Genomic DNA, 18,729 nt, shown 5'->3' with positions numbered 1-18,729 from the left:
GAGGTATGAAAACTACTGAATTTTGTTTACGCTTCAATATTTTGAATAAAAAAGGACATGCTGGCACTCTAAATTGATGCGAACAAAATTTTGTAATCATAATATTCAAATATTGCTACCTATTTTCTTATACTATCAATCCTTATACATGAAAATATAACTCATTTACCATGCGGCTATATAGATTTACATAATAAAATGCTTATATGGTCAGTTTTGGTTGTTGCGGACAAATAATTTTATTATATGAGTCAGTCTGAGGTATGAAAACTACTGAATTTTGTTTACGATTCAATATTTTGAATAAAAAAAGGACATGCTGGCACTCTAAATTGATGCGAACAAAATTTTTTAGTCATAATGTTCAAATATTGCTACTTTTTTTTTTTTTATACAATCAATCCTTACATGAAAATATAGCTCATTTACTCTGTGGCTATATAGATTTACATAAGCAAATGCTTATATGGTCAGTTTTGGTTGTTGCGGACAAATATTTTTATTATATGAGTCAGTCTGAGGTATGAAAGTTACTGAATTTTGTTTATAATTCAATATTTTAAATAAAAAAAGGACATGCTGGCACTCAAAATTGATGCGAACAAAATTTTTTAGTCATAATATTCAAATATTGCTACCTATTTTCTTATACAATCAATCCTTACATGAAAATATAACTCATTTACTATGTGGCTATATAGATTTACATAATAAAATGCTTATATGGTCAGTTTTGGTTGTTGCGGACAAATAATGTTATTATATGAGTCAGTCTGAGGTATGAAAACTACTGAATTTTGTTTACGATTCAATATTTTAAATCAAAAAAGGACATGCTGGCACTCTAAATTGATGCTAACAAAATTTTTTAGTCATAATTTTCAAATATTGCTACCTATTTTATTATACAATCAATCCTTACATGAAAATATAACTCATTTACTATGCGGCTATATAGATTTACATACTAGAATGCTTATATGGTCAGTTTTGGTTGTTGCAGACAAACAATTTTATTATATGAGTCAGTCTGAGGTATGAAAACTTCTGATTTTTTTTTACGATTCAATATTTTGAATAAAAAAGTACATGCTGGCAATCTAAATTGATGCGAACAAAATTTTTTAGTCATAATATTCAAATATTTCTACCTAATAATAATTATATACTACGAGTTAGTCTGATGTATGAAAACTACTGAATTTTGTTTACTATTCAATATTTTAAATCAAAAAAGGACATGCTGGCACTCTAAATTGATGTGAACAAACTTTTTTAGTCATAATATTCAAATATTGCTACATATTTTCTTATTCAATCAATCCTTACATGAAAATATAACTAATTTACTATGCAGCTATATAGATTTACATATTAAAATGCTTATATGGTCAGTTTTTGTTGTTGCGGACAAATTATTTTATTACATGAGTAAGTCTGAGGTATGAAAACTTCTGATTTTTTTTTACGATTCAATATTTTGAATAAAAAAGTACATGCTGGCAGAGACATATAATACAAGAGATTGGCAACTCTAGTAGAGTCTATATAACGGCCAATGAAATCACTTGGCCACCGGAAGTGCTTGGGATTAGGATGTGACCTGGGATGAAGGAGGATCGAGATGAGAAAATTCCGCCATTGTTGTTAAAAGAGACGATACGCTTACAGATTTGTTTTCTCGTTTATGTCGATTGCTTTCACAGCTAAAGCATGTAAGTATATTCAAAAGATACATTTAACTAGTTCTACCAATATGTTTATACTATAATGTGCTGAGATGATGATAATAATCAAATGCAGACCAATTTAAATTCGGTCCATTCAGCTTCCCCTCTTTATTGCTGTAGAACCGGTGTGGCCCACCATTTTTTTTCCATAAAACTTTAAAATTTACGATTTTATATACAATTTTAAAGTGTTATTCTACTCCCGATTGTTATCCCGTTAAAATAATACTATTTTCGTATATTTTTATCAAATAGTGTTTTCATAAAATACCATCAAAGGTGATTTATTTTTTTTCACATTGATACCCAAATCCAGCTATGCGAGGATTACCTTTTTTTCATAAAACTTAGAAATTATCGAATAAATATGCAATTTTATGAGCCTGTATAAATTCCAAATGTTATCTTGTTAAAATAAGATCAGCGGGGCATATATGTGTATACCATATGGACATGTACACATTCCCAATATATTCTTCTTTTCTTTATAAATTTTGCCCATTATTCTCTATTCTTTATTTATTTTAGCACCCCATCATTCTCCAATCTTTATATTTTGATAAAATGTTTCCTCTTGTCTTTACTTTTCTGATTTCAATTTATGCAGTTATTCCAATACTCCTATTGTATGAATGTAGGACAGTGTCAGAAAGTCACAATTCATTTTTTCTGATTATTTCTTTGAACAAAAAAATGCTTATTTCTATTCTTGAACAATTGTATATAAACCAACTTTGTAAACAAAAATTATCAAAAACAATTAAAAAATGATCAAATAATTGTTGAAAAAACAAAATGTCAAACTGGTTTGGCACTTAAATGGCTTCATGGTGCCAAGAAATCTTTCTTTTGCATGATTAAACAGTCGGGGCACTTAGCGAACTCCATAATATTATGGTATTCCGTAATTTTTTAGGAAAATTAAAGTTGTCTCCCTTAGACTAACACGGTAAATTTCATATGGGAGATAACTATATTTTTAAACTGATTCTCAAAATAAGGGAGACAAATGAACTTTATTTACTGTTTTATTTTCTTAAATACAATGGAAAATGCAGTAAATAATATGACATTTCCACAAACAGAAAACCAAAAGTAGAATTGTTTTCAAAATTAAACATGGATTTAAATAGTCGTAATAAGATACCAAATAACACACAAATAAACTTGAACCATGTACTTACAAAGTGTGACGGGGTTAAATAACCTTGAAGGCTCCAAACCCTCCCCTATTAACCTGGAAAGTGGCGTAACATTACAAAATATGAACGAACTGTATATCAAATCAGTTTGATTTTTTTTAAAAGGCGACCATATGGTTGAGGATTTTCTAATGGTTAAAGACTTTACGGTTGCCTATAGTTGCTTACATCCACTACATTTAAACACTGTTTGATAGTTGGTCTCGTTTTCAATCATACAACATCAATTATCCTTATTTATTTTTGTGTTAACTCATCAGATGAATACGAATTAGAAATTCACTTAACAAAATCACAGAGAGGACAAGCACGTGGCAGGGTAATCAGTGGCGGATCCAGAACTTTTTCTAAGGGGGAGGGGGCACTCCAGTCATGCTTCAATGATTCCCTATATAATCAACCAAATTTTCTCCACGAAAGGGGTGGACCGGGCCCCTCAGGGCCCCCAGACCCCCTGTATCCGCCTATGGCTATTATACATCAGTACGTCATTTGACATCATAATCAAACTGATGAAGAATACCTGTTATATGAAATGGTTATAGAATAATACTTACATTCAATGTTCTCTTTTTGTAAAAGCAACGATATTAGGCATACTCTTAAAAGTCTATATGTCAGTAATTTTTCAATGAAAGACGAGATGATAGTGTATTGATTCGATTGTCTTTATTCGCATCGTTAAAAAATATATGACAGACTTGGTAATATGCCCTCGATATATTATTTCAAATATAACGCAATCAAGGTGTATCTTATACTAAAACAAAAGAAAAATGAATTAAACCCTTCATTCCTATTCCATATTCATTGACAAAAGTATCTATTTCAATAACATAAGTCTTAATAAATGTACCAACCAATTACCATTTCTATCAAAAAAGGCATTTCGATATATTAACTGCAGGACATTATTATGTACCATATTAATCATTGACAAATTGGTCTCGAAATCAAAGAGATTTACAAATATACCTACCGTATCAACATATAAATAACACATTGACGTATGCGTGCGTGTGCTATAAATACATTATAATCTGCAGAGATATGTTAAGTACTTAAGTTAAAAACAGAGGTTAAATTGGTACTTTGATCCCTCAAATTGCACTTGCCTCTTTAATATATATATAATCGTTTGAGATAAAAGTTTAGAGATAAATCGTCAACTGTAAAACTGACAAGGCAACACAAAACACAAGCGTATTACATTTTGCTTTTAAACTATTTATTGTAAATATATGCTTCTAAAGAAAAACAAAGTATTCGACGGGTGAAACACGGGATAATGATCTTACAGCGCAAGATAAAATAAAACTAAGTTAATCAGTTGAAAAAGTCTATATAATACAAAAACACAATAAATGTAGGACTGTATGAGTTTATTTTGATTCATTTTCGAGCAGCGACACTTTTAATTCCAATTGGTATTATGTTTTTCATATCTAACTAGATGATAGTTCAATGCTTGGAGTTTTGCAGTGAGAACTAAGATTTGAACAAACTATTTTTAAAATATAAAAGGATACTTGTAATTTCTAATTTCTTTAAATTTTTTTTTGGTTAAAACGTTTCATTTTTTATTAAAGTTTTTTTTTTCGTGTGTACTAATTTTCCGGATTTTAAAGTTAAAAAATTGACGAATAAATGCTATAAACTTATGAAATATTAAAACAAATCTTTTTTTCTCAGGTTTATCTAAATTTTCTTTGAAAGTCAACTAAACTGAGAAGCTGAGCTGTATTTTGGTTACCTGATAATGTACGGGTACATTTCAATAGTCCACAAAAATAATCCGAACATTTTAATATGACCCCTCGAGTACAAGTCTTTCCTCTGACACCTATTTATTATTTTACCAGGAAAAATAATAAGCCTTATTAAAGACACATATGCAAGCATGAATATCTGACGGGTCGGTTTGAAAAAAATATGATACATTCAATTGTATTGCAATACATTTATTTTAATCTTTTTTAACCGTTTCACAGTATCGTTTATATGTTCTATATACATTTATTTAACTTTTTTAGAAGTTTTTGCATATTCATATAATTCTAATATTTGGGTTCATCTTTTTAAAGTAAAGTAAAAAATAATGTTCCTGTAGTAACCCTGCAGGCACACGTTGTTGAATCAACGTTGAATCTTTGTTGATTTTAGGTTGTACATTGATCAACAAAGATTCAACTTTGATTCAACGTTGCCATTTCAACGTTGAAATTAGTACATTGTTTCAACGTTGAATCAACATTGTGTTGAAAAACCAACATTGATTCAACATTGACTTACCAATATATAAATACTCAGTATATATAGTTATAGGATTTTAGGGAGCTACCAATTGATTTTTATGGGGGGGGGGGGGGGGGGGGGGGGGGGCTAGGATGAAATTTGAAAAAAATAGGCAGGACAGGAGTTTTGAGTAAAAAAAAAGGCAGGATGATGAGACACTTGCAAAAAAAAAGTCAGGACTACAATTTAGGTAATAAAAAGTCAGGATAAACTAAAAAAAAAAGCAGGACCGAACAGAGTGAAAAATAAAAAGGCAGGACAGAGATTACAGTTAAAAAAAATGCAGTACAAAATTTTTCATCCTAGCCCCCCCCCCCCCCCCCCCATAAAAATTCAAATGGTAGCTCCCTTATCAGTATATAGATACCCGAATAGTAAAAAAAGAAGTATCTATTGGACAATTTACAATTCTTTTAAAAGTGACAACAATATTCACATCAAATTGAATATTAAGTAGAATATTATCACTAATTCTAGTCATTGCCGGTAATAATAGAATTATATATATTATGTGCAATCTCAATGTATATCAGCATAAAGAAATCATTGATATAGGAATTCTCTGTTTACAGCCCTGTTTTTAGTCAGTAAAAAAAATTCGTTAATTTGTTGTCAATGTTAATATCATAGCAAAATCAGGTTGATTATCCATGCTAGAACTTGTAAAAGTAAACTGTTGTGGACCCCCCTCCCTAAACATACTAGTAGAACCAGTTTTGTATACAGTAAATGTAAGTATTTGTAAGTATCGGTAACATAATTAAACAACCGTTTTAAAACGATCGATAGATCTGTATTTATATAGATATCTAATTATTTAAAGGAACATGGATTTAAATTTTCGCGGCATTTTGAACTATTTTCGCCCATGCGCAGAGGTATTGAAATTGAATATCCGCTTTCTTTACCACGAGGTAAACACCACGCACAGTTTCAAGTCTTTCAATCTATATCTTTCACAGCTTTTATTAGAGTTTATACAGCTTTTACATTATTTTCGTAAGTATATATCAATTCCACTGTGATTACAGTAAATGTAGTATCGAAATTATGGAATGTAATATCATATGTTGTAATGAAAACTGCCCGAAAAGTTTGTTGTTCTTTCTTAGTTTCTACACTCAGTCTACCACCAAATTCTACCTAGCTATGTCTGGGCATCTTTTGTAGTTTTGTCATTGAATATTTAAATTCTTTTTAAGAATTAAAGAGTAAGTTTATATTTTTATTATTAATATTACTTATCTGTACAAGCCAGACTACACGTAACTTAGAAAAAAAGGGGGAGGGATTGTTTACAATTACAAAAATATAATGGAAAGCCACATGGCTCACCAAGTTGGACCAAAGTAGTCCTCTATTTTAAGTCTGTGAGAAAGTATAATTGAGCAAAAAAACTTAATTAAGATTTACTATCTTGAAGTTTTTGTTGTACATGTATGTAATACTGGAAGCAAGTTAACTCGTACCACGGAATACACCTTATCGCTATTTGTCCGCCATTACTGGATATCACACAGGTTCCCGTAAAATTTTGACGTCATAAAACAAAAGATCTGACGCCACAATGGAAAAGTGATTGTTGTATGCGTCAAAAGTTTAAGCGGCCGGGTCAGCCGGGATTAGCGATAAGGTGTATACTCACACCACGTTAACTCGCCAAAAAAGTTAACTCATATCAACATAAACTCGTGCCACTGTTAACTCGTACCATTAAAAAGATATTAAAAAATATATTTTAAACTTAATGAAAATAACGTTGAATTATTGAATTTTATACTGGCTTTTAATGAAAACTTGACAAAAAAAACATTCGTTATTTAACCTTATTTTTTAAACTGATCTTTCAAACTAGTTTTAATCCAGAAAAAAGTAAAAACATTGCTTTAACTGTACCTTAAGTTGAATATCTATATCCAAATTAAATTTATTAAAGCTGTAATCCATGATCACAAAGTGAATGCTATGTTTACAATTGTTGAAAGCCATGTGCTTTATGGCTGGAAAATTCAGGAAACCCCTTAACAGGAAACAGTTACATTTCATTTATTTTATAGACAGTAATTATTTCATTTTGGAAATCATTTTGATCAACTGCTAAGATTTATTCATTAAAAATTAATATTTTCTTGGGGTGAAACTGATAATACTTTAATAAGGCCGAGAAAAAAAAGATCGATGTTTCCTGTAACCCGACCGACCCTGTTTTTTAGCTTTTTTATTGGATCTTCAAAAAAAAAATTTAAAAAATTGTATCAACCGACCCCGTTATTGACACAGGCTTCTGATAGATGACATAATATTTTTTCTCTCTTGCTTCTACTTGCATAGAAAGCCAGTAAAATATTTTATTAATGTCAAAAGGTATTCCAAATAGGTTAAAATCCAAGAAATTTGCACAGCAGGTGCTTCAAAAACATTGCAAATGGCACACTTCCGGTTTTTGAAACTAATTACGGATCCGGACTTGGAAAAACCATGATAATTTTCCGGATTTCATTTACGATGTCAAAAAAAAAAAAAATTCAGACCTACCGACCCTATTTTTCAAAATGATGTTACCGGAAACACATATCTTTTTTTTTAGGCCTAATCTACATCTGCCACAGTATTTTTTTATCCAATAGACGAGGAATATTAGCTACAAATTGGTCATTGTACTTTCAAATTATATTCATTTTACAGACTTAAAGAGGTATTGAGTAAAAGTAAAGTATATATTCACCATTAAACACCATTTAAATGCATGTAAATAAGATGGTACGAGCTTACAATGGTACGGGATAACTATAATTCGTAATAACTATTTCTGAGTGGAATATTCCATTCTGATAGACATAGGCACTATTTATTATATTATTACATTTCATTTGTATGCAAATTTGTTTCCCATTTTCTTAAATAAGGGCCTTAAGAGGAAATTTACAGTATTAACAAAAATTTAAAAAATATAAAGACATTGTCATTGAGTCATACGGCCCCAGAGCTTATTGTGTATATGACAACATAAGGATATAGTTAGTTAAATTGATTAACATCTTGGACTGAAATGACAAAATGTGGTAAGATATTAAAGTCTAGTTACACATCATGACATTTATGACAAATATAATTATATCTACTTGGAACAAATGTTTACTTTAAGTTTGAATGCTTTGGTTCAGACTAGACTGATCAAGATTGTTGTGTTTCAAGATCATGCATGTTAGCCAAAATAATATTATTAAGATCGGTTCAAAAGTGAGAACTTCAGCAAGAAGCTTTTGGAGGCATTAAACTTGGTTTTTTTTGTGTGATATTTTTATCACTACCATGACTACACGATTCTTAGCTGTAAACAGACTAAAATTAGTAAAAATTACCTTTAATTTTTTATTCAGAATCAATACATTTTAGAATTTTTTTTTAAAAGAATGCATAAGATAACATTTCTTTTTGATTTGTATGAATTTATATTAGCAATGCATGAAGCATGTTGTATGTTTTTTAACAGTTTACTATGGACTACCATCGAAATTGGAGAAAATATCATGCAGAAGTTGATGCATTAGCTGAAACGAGTGACAGCCATCAAGATTGTTCGCCACATTCAACAGACCATGAAAATTTTGAAGACCAGTTTAGTGGAAACCAGGAACATGAAGACAGAAGTACTGGAGTTGCTGATCATGAGAGTGATAATGCTATTAATTCTGATAGGGAAGACTTGGACATGCAAGAAAGATGGTCAACAGACTCGTTTGATTCAAATAACTCTGACGAAAATGTAACATCTGACGATAATGATATGCAGGAACAGATCCCAGATCTAGCTGCAGAATTAGCAGGTTGGGCAACAAGCAGTGAATGCACTCGTTCTAGTCTAGATGCACTACTTGAGATATTAAGGAAACAAGGCCTTCGCCTTCCGAAAGATTCAAGAACACTTCTTAAAACTCCAAGATCTATAAATACCATTAAAAAATGTGGAGGAGATTATTTATATCTTGGTTTAGAAACTGGTTTGTTAAAAGTAATTTCAGAAAATCTTGACCATTTTAAAAATGTACATGAAATTCTGTTGAGTATAAATATAGATGGACTTCCGTTATTTAAATCATCTGGTATTCAACTTTGGCCAATATTATGCAGCATAAAAAAGTTTGAACCGTTTGTTGTTGCTGTTTATTGTAGTGATTCTAAACCAACTTCTGTTGATGAATATTTGTATGACTTTTTGTCTGAATTTACAGACTTGCAACAGAATGGAATTAATGTTAATGAAGAAATTGGTGTTCTGAGGGTAAAAATCCGTGCTTTTGTATGCGATGCACCAGCCAGAGCATTTGTAAAATGTACAAAATCACATAATGCATATTTTGCTTGTGAAAGATGCACTATTAAAGGCATATGGTGTCAAAACCGAGTAGTATTTAAAGTAACTGATGATATGGCACCTAAAAGAACTGAAGAAAGCTTCAAAAACTATGAATATAAAATTCACCAAGTAGCCAAGTCACCTTTAATTGATGCTGGATTAGCTTGTATAAAATCCTTTCCGTTAGATTATATGCATCTTGTTTGTCTTGGCATTGTTAAACGCACATTAACTTTTTTTAGACAAGGACCCAGGGACTTTGAATGCAGATTATCTCACCAGCAGTGGAAAATTATATCCGATAAACTTTCTTTTCTTAATGGAAAATTACCAAGAGAATTTGCGCGGCAACCTCGTTCCCTTTATTACATGGACAAATGGAAAGCAACAGAATTTAGACAGTTTGTTTTGTATACAGGCCCTTTGGTTATGCGTTCTGTTGTTACTGAAAGGGTTTACAATCATTTCTTGACATTAACAGTAGCAATGTCAATCCTTCTTGAACCAGATGACAACTTCAGAAATGCACATTTAGACTATGCTCGGGAACTTTTGGTGTATTATGTTAAAACAGCTCCCATTTTATATAGTGATACATTTGTATCGTACAATGTTCACTCATTGATGCATCTAGCAGATGATGTTGAACATTTTGGAAGTTCACTGAATGAAATAAATGCTTTTCAATTTGAAAATCATTTATTTAAACTGAAAAAAAGTGTAAGGAAGCCTCAAAATCCAATTGCACAAGTTGCAAAAAGAATTGTTGAAATGGAAAAATCCAAATGCAGAAGAAAACCCAGAACAATCCATGTTTTTATTTCTAAAACGAAAAAAGATAGTTGTTTTCTGTTGAAAAATAAAACATTTGTGTTTGTAAGGGAAAAAAGGGAAAATAAGACCTACCTGTGTGATGTGATCAGTCAAAACAGTTTAGAGAATTTCTTTGAAAATCCCTGCAATTCAAAGATTTTGAATATTTTTGTTTTAAAAAATAACCAAAGACAATTCAGACGAATTTTGGTGGATAATGACGACATCCAAAAGAAAGTTGTTTGCCTTCCATATGAAAGACACACTCTTTTACTGCCTATGCTGCATGGGATGGAAAGATGGTGAACTTGTCCACTTATGTGGTAAGAATTTCTTAAAAGGAATCTAATGACAAGTTAAAAACATTTCTCTTTGTTTGATAATAGCTTATGTGTTTCTACAGGTAGATTAACTTAGTATATTTTATAAATAAAACTAACATGAATACATATCGTGCATTATTTTGTTAAAAAAAAACTAAAAACCATGACAGGCAAATGCTCATACATGTATCTTCAATGTACCATACATGATAAATTTCATCTTTTGTAACGAATTGAAAAAAAAACAATCTGATTAATTGCCAAATACATTTACAATAAACATACATGTTTTTTGTTAAATATCCTGGTACAGAATTTGGAATCTTGATTTTTTTACACTGCAATTTTTTACATTAATACGTATAATTATACACATGACATAGATTTTCACAAAGTGCACTCCATCTAAATCTGAACACCTATTAAAAAAATAATTCAGCTTTGTTAATCTTGAATTTCAATCTATTATGGAAAAAATACATACTAGAACTGAAGTAGTATACATGTACAAATGTACATCTATGTATAAATTTGCATGATGTTTCTAACTAACTGACAAAAAGTAGAACTTAGATTAGTTTGATTGCAAGAGTGAAAAATGAAAAGCAATGAAATGATTAACTGATAACTGTGTTTTTGACTGATTGCATGACAAGTTTTGCATGATTAACACTCAACATGTACACATGGGTACATACATGTATAGTTTCAAAACTTTTTTTTATTTTATCTTTTATTTTGTAGCTTTTTCATAATGCCATTAATGGCTGATAAAACCTGGTGCAGGGCAGTGTGGAAGGAATCGGACAAGGAGGAGGAAGAGGTCATCCCTTCCAGCTGGGTAATAAGGAACAAGGTGTATTGGCCAAGAGTTTCCAACACCACTGCTCTGAAGGCCATTAGGGAAAATTGGAGTCCCAAAGATGCACGCGACTGTAGCTGGGACCAGTTTGAGCTGGTTAAAATCAAAAGCTCATCTGGTAAGTTTATAGTTCAACTTCATGAAGCATTGAAGGCCATTTTATATTTAGTGCTGATATTTTGTCTAAGTTTGTGGATGAAGGCGGTAAAAAACTGTTCAAAGTAAAATATAGAAACCTTGGAATGCATTAATTGTACCTGCCCCAACTAATTGTTGTATGTACCGGATTTATCCAACATGATTGACGCATTTTATAGCCGTATGCATGGTATACATTATTAAATTTTAAGGATTAGATACAATTTCACATAATTATGTTACCAATTTATACTTTCTATACCTTAATGATTTATTCTAAATGTAGACGACAAAAAAGAATGTGAAGACCACAACATTACAACAGCTACAGAAGATGAAGGAGAGGAAGAGGAAGATCAAGTAGAAGATCAAATAGTAGATCAACATGATCAAGTAGAAGATCAAGTAAAAGAAGTTGAGGGTAGAAGGGTATCCAAGAAAAAAAACTTTGGCAGTGATTTTCAATCAGGTATATTTTTTTTAATACCAATATTTCTTTATAAGAATCTTCCAAATCTGATATTGGTTATAACAGTTATTGGTATAGGAAGATGTGGTATGAGTGCCAATGAGACAACTCTCCATCCAAATATCAATTAACAAAAGTAAACCATTATAGGTCAATGTACGGCCTTCAACACGGAACATTGTACATCTTTCAATCTTTCCAATGTTTGTATATATATATAACCTAAACTCATTTGAGACATCAATATTGACTTGAAAGTGAAAATGCATATCAAAAACCAGCCAAGTTTTGCTTACTTTTTACAAAATTTTGATATAGTTTCTTGAACATCAAGATGCAAAAATTATGTACATTGTACAAATTAATCTTGCATCAAAGTTGATGTATTCAATGGACCTAAATCATTAACTAATAAAAAAAAATAGTTCAATAATTACCTATATCAGAAATTCATTTTATTTTATGCAAAATTTTAATAGTTACCTGGAAGATATTATGTTAAGAAATTTCATTCATTTGAAAGACACATTATTTTCGTTTACAGATTATTCAAGTGGTAGGAATAATGTATCAACAAAAAAATCTTCTGAAAAATCAACACCATCAGGTCAGAAAAAAGGCATGCCTGTTCCTCCTCCTCCTCCACCTCCACCACAATCTCCAGCTGTAACAGTTGCTGCAGAGGTTCATAGAGATCAGGGTAAGTTTCTTTAATATCAGTTTCTGTTTGACCTTTTTGTTGTATCTGTATACATGTACTAATTATTATTATCAAATATGACCTAAAAAATTAATTATTTTTTATTTACTATGTTTTTCTCCTAGATTTTTGAACTAAAAAAATAAACTCTGAGAAAGGGAATTTTCCTATTAAGACCAGAAAGGGGAGAGGGCAAATAAATTTAATTGTAACATTAGCCTTTCATACTCTTTTCAGGTACTAGAAAAACCTCAGATGTTTCTTCAAAGTCTAGTAAAAAAAAGGCAAGACAGTCTTCACAAGCAGGATCTGTGTCTCCATCTCCACCTCCTCGCTCTCCTACACCACCTAGCCTGTACAGAGATCTTTCAAGGTCCCGTTCAACATCAAGTATTAGAATAAGTAGGAGGCAACAGTCAAGGCCAGATAGGAGGAACGACAGGGATAGATCACAAAGTACATGTAGCTCCTCAGGTGGTAGGAGACGGGATCATAGAGCCAGATCAAGGTCGTTGAGATCAAAATCTAGAGAGGGATCTAGACGGAATAGATCATCCAGGAGACACAGATCAAAATCATCTAGGAGACACAGATCTAAATCATCTAGGAGACACAGATCTAAATCATCTAGGAGACACAGATCTAAATCATCTAGAAGATACAGATCGCCTAGCGCCAGACAAGGGGAAAATAATAGAACCCCAGTGTTTCCCATGCCAGAAGAAAGTAAGTTTATTATACTTTAATAAATAAATTTATTAAAGTATCAGCTTTGAAAATATGGAAAGGGATTATTTTCATTAGTCTCCTACCTACAAAAAACATTGATTTGATATTTAGTATATTGTTTTATCAGGACAAGTTGTAGATTTAGTTCAAATTTGGTTCCAGTCAGGTGATGTTGAGCATTTTGTTATATATGGTCCTTTGACTTGATTTTTGTAGTGGGAATTAAAATTTGTAATTTTTGTAGCATTTATCTTAAATTAAATTAATAATTTTTTAGGATATCAAAGAAGGTCAATGTACCTGTTAGTTGAAAGCAGGGATATGTTAAAAAAATTGCTGAATTATCCAGTGGCTAGCCATGTCCATAATGAACCGACACTGGAACTTGAACAGCAGGGAAATCTAGAGGATTTCCAAAACTTTGATATTTCTCTCAATGACAAGAGAGAGTTTGATCTTTGTGTAAGTAGATCATATTTAACTATTCAAATTACACTGATCCCACTTTCTACATTAATGCAAATGAATGATTACAAAGATTTATTATATAACAGATAAGAACAATATTTCAAAAATTAGAGGACCTGTATTGGATGTTATTGATATGACACAAAAGATGCATGCACAAGGTGGAAATAGAGAAGATAGTTCTTTACTAATATATCTCAAATTTTGTGAGATAACATGCTTGCTGCAGAAAGGAAAAAAAAGAGATTTAAAAAGTGAGAATCAAATCTATTTGTGTTATGTATATGTTGATATCAACAGATTTAATGTATTGGTTGAATGACAAGTTGTCCAAATTTCAACTAAGATAATTCATTTAAAGTTATTTATAATTGACATGACTAAGTATTATATCATTTAATTTATATGCTATGACATTTTGTCTACCAGGAATAAACAAGATTTGTATATTTGTGTTTAGCTTTTAATGAGTTATCATGATTATATTTTTTTTAATTATAGCGAGCCACAGTTGCAAAAATAGGGGGAAGTGATTTTGGAGATCACATAAAGAAATCCATGGAAAGGTAATCTAATAATATAAGAACCTAAGATATCTTGCTTGAAGCATGTTTTTATCTACATAAGACATCAATTTATGCTGTTGTACAGCAGAAATATCTTTAACTAATATAAGTTTTAACATGTTTAAATATAATGTGTTTTGTATGTTGTATCAGGTTAAACATAAATTGAAAATGTTTCAGTTGATTAAGGGTCAGTCAATGAAATAATGGACAGGATTATGAATATTACTTTTCAATGATTTTTGTATCTTATTTATGTCAACTTTGTTGATTTATAATTATTACCTAGTATTTTTTAGGTATTTCTTGTACTTGTAAATCCATATATGATAACATCCTTCTTTATAAATAGTCAATACAGATGTATACTTGCGTGACAATAAAAACAAAAAGGAATTTCACCATGCATATCCATTTTATATAGCCCTACATGTGTACTTCAACTTACTTTTTCATTAATGATTTGCAGATTGATGACAAATAAATTAATGGCGAAGATGAATATGTCGGGGAAAGTGGAAAAATATTCATTTGGGAAGTCAAATGTTTTTAAATTACTGAAAGGTATTTATAATATATATTTTGTTTAGTATGAAAATTTGCTAAAAAAATTGCATGTGGGTTGAATGTCAATGATCCAGAAACTATTTTATATGTATATATTTACCAGTAAATTTTTCATGTTTATACTTTATACCATTGAAAAAAAATCTCTGTTTTTCAATCATTAACGCCAGCATCTCTTGCCACAATAAACTAATTTCTCATTTTCGTTGCCCAGGTTTTTGGAACATGTCGGAGAGTTGTGTAATTTATTGATTGAAGCCTCAAAAAGTGCTTCATCTATTTTTTTTAATTATATCAGCTATGCTGTGAAATCCCTTTTCACGTTCATCACTCAACTGCTTCCTGTTTACTGATAGATTTGGGGTTGGGTATTAGAACTAGATTGAAATAGAATCATAAAGAGCATGAGAAAACATTTAATTTGTAGTTTTTTGATAGGGAAATCAAAGATGAAGGTATATGTCAACTAGACTGATATCCATGCAACAGCACAAGATATATACAGAAAAAAAAAGACATGTGCATAAATCTTCAATTTGTTCAAATTAAAATGTAGGTTTTCTTAGTTTATTCCTTTTGCTCTTTATGAAAAGAAATATAGTTTATTTAGACTTTGATGACAGTTTTTTCACCAGTTCTGATGCTTATGGTTTATATACATTTATCATATTCATGAAGTTATAATAATAATAATTAAATGTGTTGAACAGAATTAAACTTGACAATGTTCTAACTTTTGATTTTGTAGATGTCATCATGACGAAATATGGAGTGACAGAGCAGGAGGTTTCGGAAAAAGCCGCAAATTATTTAAAATGGGCGCCAGATAGACGGGGCGGTGGGGGGAGAAAGAAGTAAAATATCAATTATAATCAATACAATTGGAAGTATATAGTTCCTCAGAGTATATATTAGGTGTAAACAAAATGTCTTCTAACCTAGCTGTGCTAGGAGAGCTTGCTAGATTCCCTTTATATTTTTCAGTTGTATTATCAATGCTAAAATATTGGTTTAGAATAAAGAATATGAAAGATGGTTTACTGTATGATACCTATATGTGTAACAAAAACAGGTTTAATAATAATATTGAATGCTGGTATTCATCCATACATTTTTAAAAAGCTGAATATTCATAATTTGGAGGTGATGCTCAACTTTTTCATAAAGTCAGTTAAGCAAAAACTTTGTAATAGTTTTGTAAAATTTTGGAACACAAAAAAAACCCAGATACACAGAGTAGTAAATTAGATACTTATTTCAAACTTAAAGCTTGTTTTTCGAAAGAAATGTATCTATCTTTAAACAATTTTCAATTGAGAAGTGCCATATGTAAAAGTAGAATCAGTTCACATGATCTAAAAATAGAAAGACGGGTATAAAGCATTATATATAGAGAGACCAAAGGCTTTGTAAGAAATATACTCTAAATTTGGTTGAAGATGAACAACATTTTATAACTAGTTGTCCAGCATACAAAAATGATGGGGAGATATTTTTCAAGGAGATAAACTGTATTTGTCCTAATTTTATACATCTTTCAAATGAGGCAAAATTTGTTTGGTTATTTACTAATGAAAATTTGTCTGTACTTAAATATTTAGGGAGCTATATTATTACATGTCGAGATGTTAGACGAAATGTTAATGTATGTAATAACAATGATAATTGTATTGATTTTATGGTTCTGATCCTGCCTGGAATTAAATGTATATGATTTTTATAGCATGAAGATAATAACATCTGTTTGAACTTTTTTTTAATGTTTCATTTTAGTTTATAAAAATGTTTTTCTGTTACAAATCATGATCTATTGTTTTATGTGTACATGTTATGCTGCCCATCAAGGGCCCTTGATTGGAATAATAAATATTCTTATTCTTATTCTTCTTATTTTATGCTTTTTATTGTGGGGATTTTTTCTACTTTTCTCTGGGTGGATAATTTGTTTTTTTATTGTTTAATGTGGATAAGTTCTTAGGGCTTGGTACAAAAGATGATATGGCTCTTAAACCCTAAACACTCATATTTTTTATTGGTTGTTTGTATTCAAGTCATGCTCTCTATACTTGAATGTGTTCAGTTTTGTTGTTAGAAAATTACTAATCTTCTAGGAGTTACTTGGAAGTCAATTATGACATTTATTTAAGATTTTGTGCACCATACAATCTTTAACAATGAGCAAAAGCCCATATTATGTCAAATATGATCATTCAATGAGATTTTGTGGTTTATCGTCAGAACTTGATTTTGAGTATTTGTATATATACAATGGCAAGAGTGTCTCAATTTCCTGAAGACTAATGTTTGTGCAATACAGCATTCCATTTTATACTTTGGTCTTGTGGAGCAGTTATTGGAGAATGTTTCCTGCATGAGAATATTGCTTTGAGAAGACACTTAGCTTGAATGTGTATTTATGCGTCTTGTATTTAATATGAAATCATTTGAGTGGCTACACTTTGATATTGCAACATGCAGAAAAAACAGGATGAATTAAACTTAATTCAAAGGTTGAAACAAAGTTGAATACTACCACTAATCAATGTTGATTCAATCTAAAATCAACCAATTATTAGTTGAAACAATCTTGACTCAATGTTGATTGTTTTATAAAAATATGATATTCACCCTGAATTCAATCTGAATTCAAGTTTAGTAGTTGGTTGAAACAATGTTGAAGCAACCATTATTCAATATTGATTCAAAGTTGAACATCAACGTTGATTCAACATAGCATTTCAACGTTGATACAAATTTGCAAAATCTAATAATAATTCAACATTGATTCAACATAGAAAATAAACATTGATTCAATGTTTAATCAATGTTGTGTGCCTGCTGGGAACAAATCAGTTAAAGACGACTGTTTTATTACGTTGATGTGTTTTTTATTTGTGTTTTAAACTGTGCATGTACTGATTGTGTTTCATAAAAAGATATGCCGTATTCTTTGTTTCCTGCTAATGCGATGATCTGTAGTCTTAATTAAATACTGCACTCTCACACATATATATTTCCGATTTTGATTAAGTGCAGTACTTCAACAAACAACATGGTATCTTTATTATGATAGTCTATCATTTCTTAATCGTTTCTTGTCAAGCAACACAAAGCATTTTCACTATTTTGTTAAATGAAACTCCATCACACGCACGTGATAATAGTAATGTATGTAAAGTTTTCTCGATATCGGCATTTAAAGAGAAACAGCTGTAGTAACCGAATATAAGTTAGCTTCATGTAGAACTATATCATTTATTTATTATTTTAGTTAGTGGTTTGTTCCTGAGAAGTCTATTTTGTCTCGGGACATTTACTATTTTCTACAAAATGCCTGTACCAAGTCATGAATTCTTAAAATGTTTTCCTTTCGTGTTTACAAAGTCTGAGCTTAGGATTTTTCCATTATATCATTGTCTTTTCGTTTTTAATTGTTCCTTTATGTTTTTTTTTTTTAACTTATATGTATGTTTTAGTAACACTTTTCTTGTCAAATGATTTATTTGCATT

General features: G+C 30.5%; 2 protein-coding genes and 1 long non-coding RNA gene across 4 annotated transcripts in view; all 3 read left to right on the top strand.

Annotated features, from left to right (window-relative positions):
- LOC139493888 (uncharacterized) overlaps positions 1 to 18,729 on the top strand; it is a 326,295-nt gene that overhangs the window by 140,725 nt on the left and 166,841 nt on the right. The window lies entirely within an intron of this gene.
- LOC139495037 (uncharacterized) overlaps positions 1,510 to 18,729 on the top strand; it is a 56,747-nt gene continuing 39,527 nt past the window's right edge. The window contains exon 1 of the long non-coding RNA XR_011657239.1: positions 1,510 to 1,715. This is a non-coding gene — a long non-coding RNA (uncharacterized lncRNA). The remainder of the gene's footprint in view (positions 1,716 to 18,729) is intronic.
- LOC139495036 (uncharacterized) lies at positions 6,116 to 17,100 on the top strand. 2 transcript variants are annotated; one of them, XM_071283191.1, is made up of 10 exons: positions 6,125 to 6,226; positions 8,721 to 10,720; positions 11,465 to 11,700; positions 12,007 to 12,189; positions 12,734 to 12,889; positions 13,127 to 13,615; positions 13,896 to 14,080; positions 14,588 to 14,652; positions 15,122 to 15,216; positions 15,968 to 17,100. In XM_071283191.1, exons 2-10 carry the CDS (start codon positions 10,716 to 10,718, stop codon positions 16,075 to 16,077), a joined length of 1,524 nt encoding a protein of 507 aa, XP_071139292.1. In that variant the 5' UTR covers positions 6,125 to 6,226; positions 8,721 to 10,715; the 3' UTR covers positions 16,078 to 17,100. The 2 variants fall into 2 exon arrangements, with proteins under 2 accessions (XP_071139291.1, XP_071139292.1); XM_071283190.1 differs by lacking the exons at positions 12,007 to 12,189; positions 12,734 to 12,889; positions 13,127 to 13,615; ... (2 more) ...; positions 15,122 to 15,216; positions 15,968 to 17,100 and having other exon boundaries at positions 6,116 to 6,226; positions 11,465 to 11,576.

The sequence above is a fragment of the Mytilus edulis genome, chromosome 11 (genome assembly GCF_963676685.1).
Source record: "Mytilus edulis chromosome 11, xbMytEdul2.2, whole genome shotgun sequence".
Lineage (NCBI taxonomy): Eukaryota > Metazoa > Mollusca > Bivalvia > Mytilida > Mytilidae > Mytilus > Mytilus edulis.
Note: the sequence above shows the minus strand (reverse complement) of the source record. Positions and strands in the feature narration are given on the sequence as shown.

What these genes read in the sequence shown, in the direction of transcription:
- LOC139495036 (XM_071283190.1), top strand. Translation starts at nt 8,727, where the DNA reads ATGGACTACCATCGAAATTGGAGAAAATATCATGCAGAAGTTGATGCA.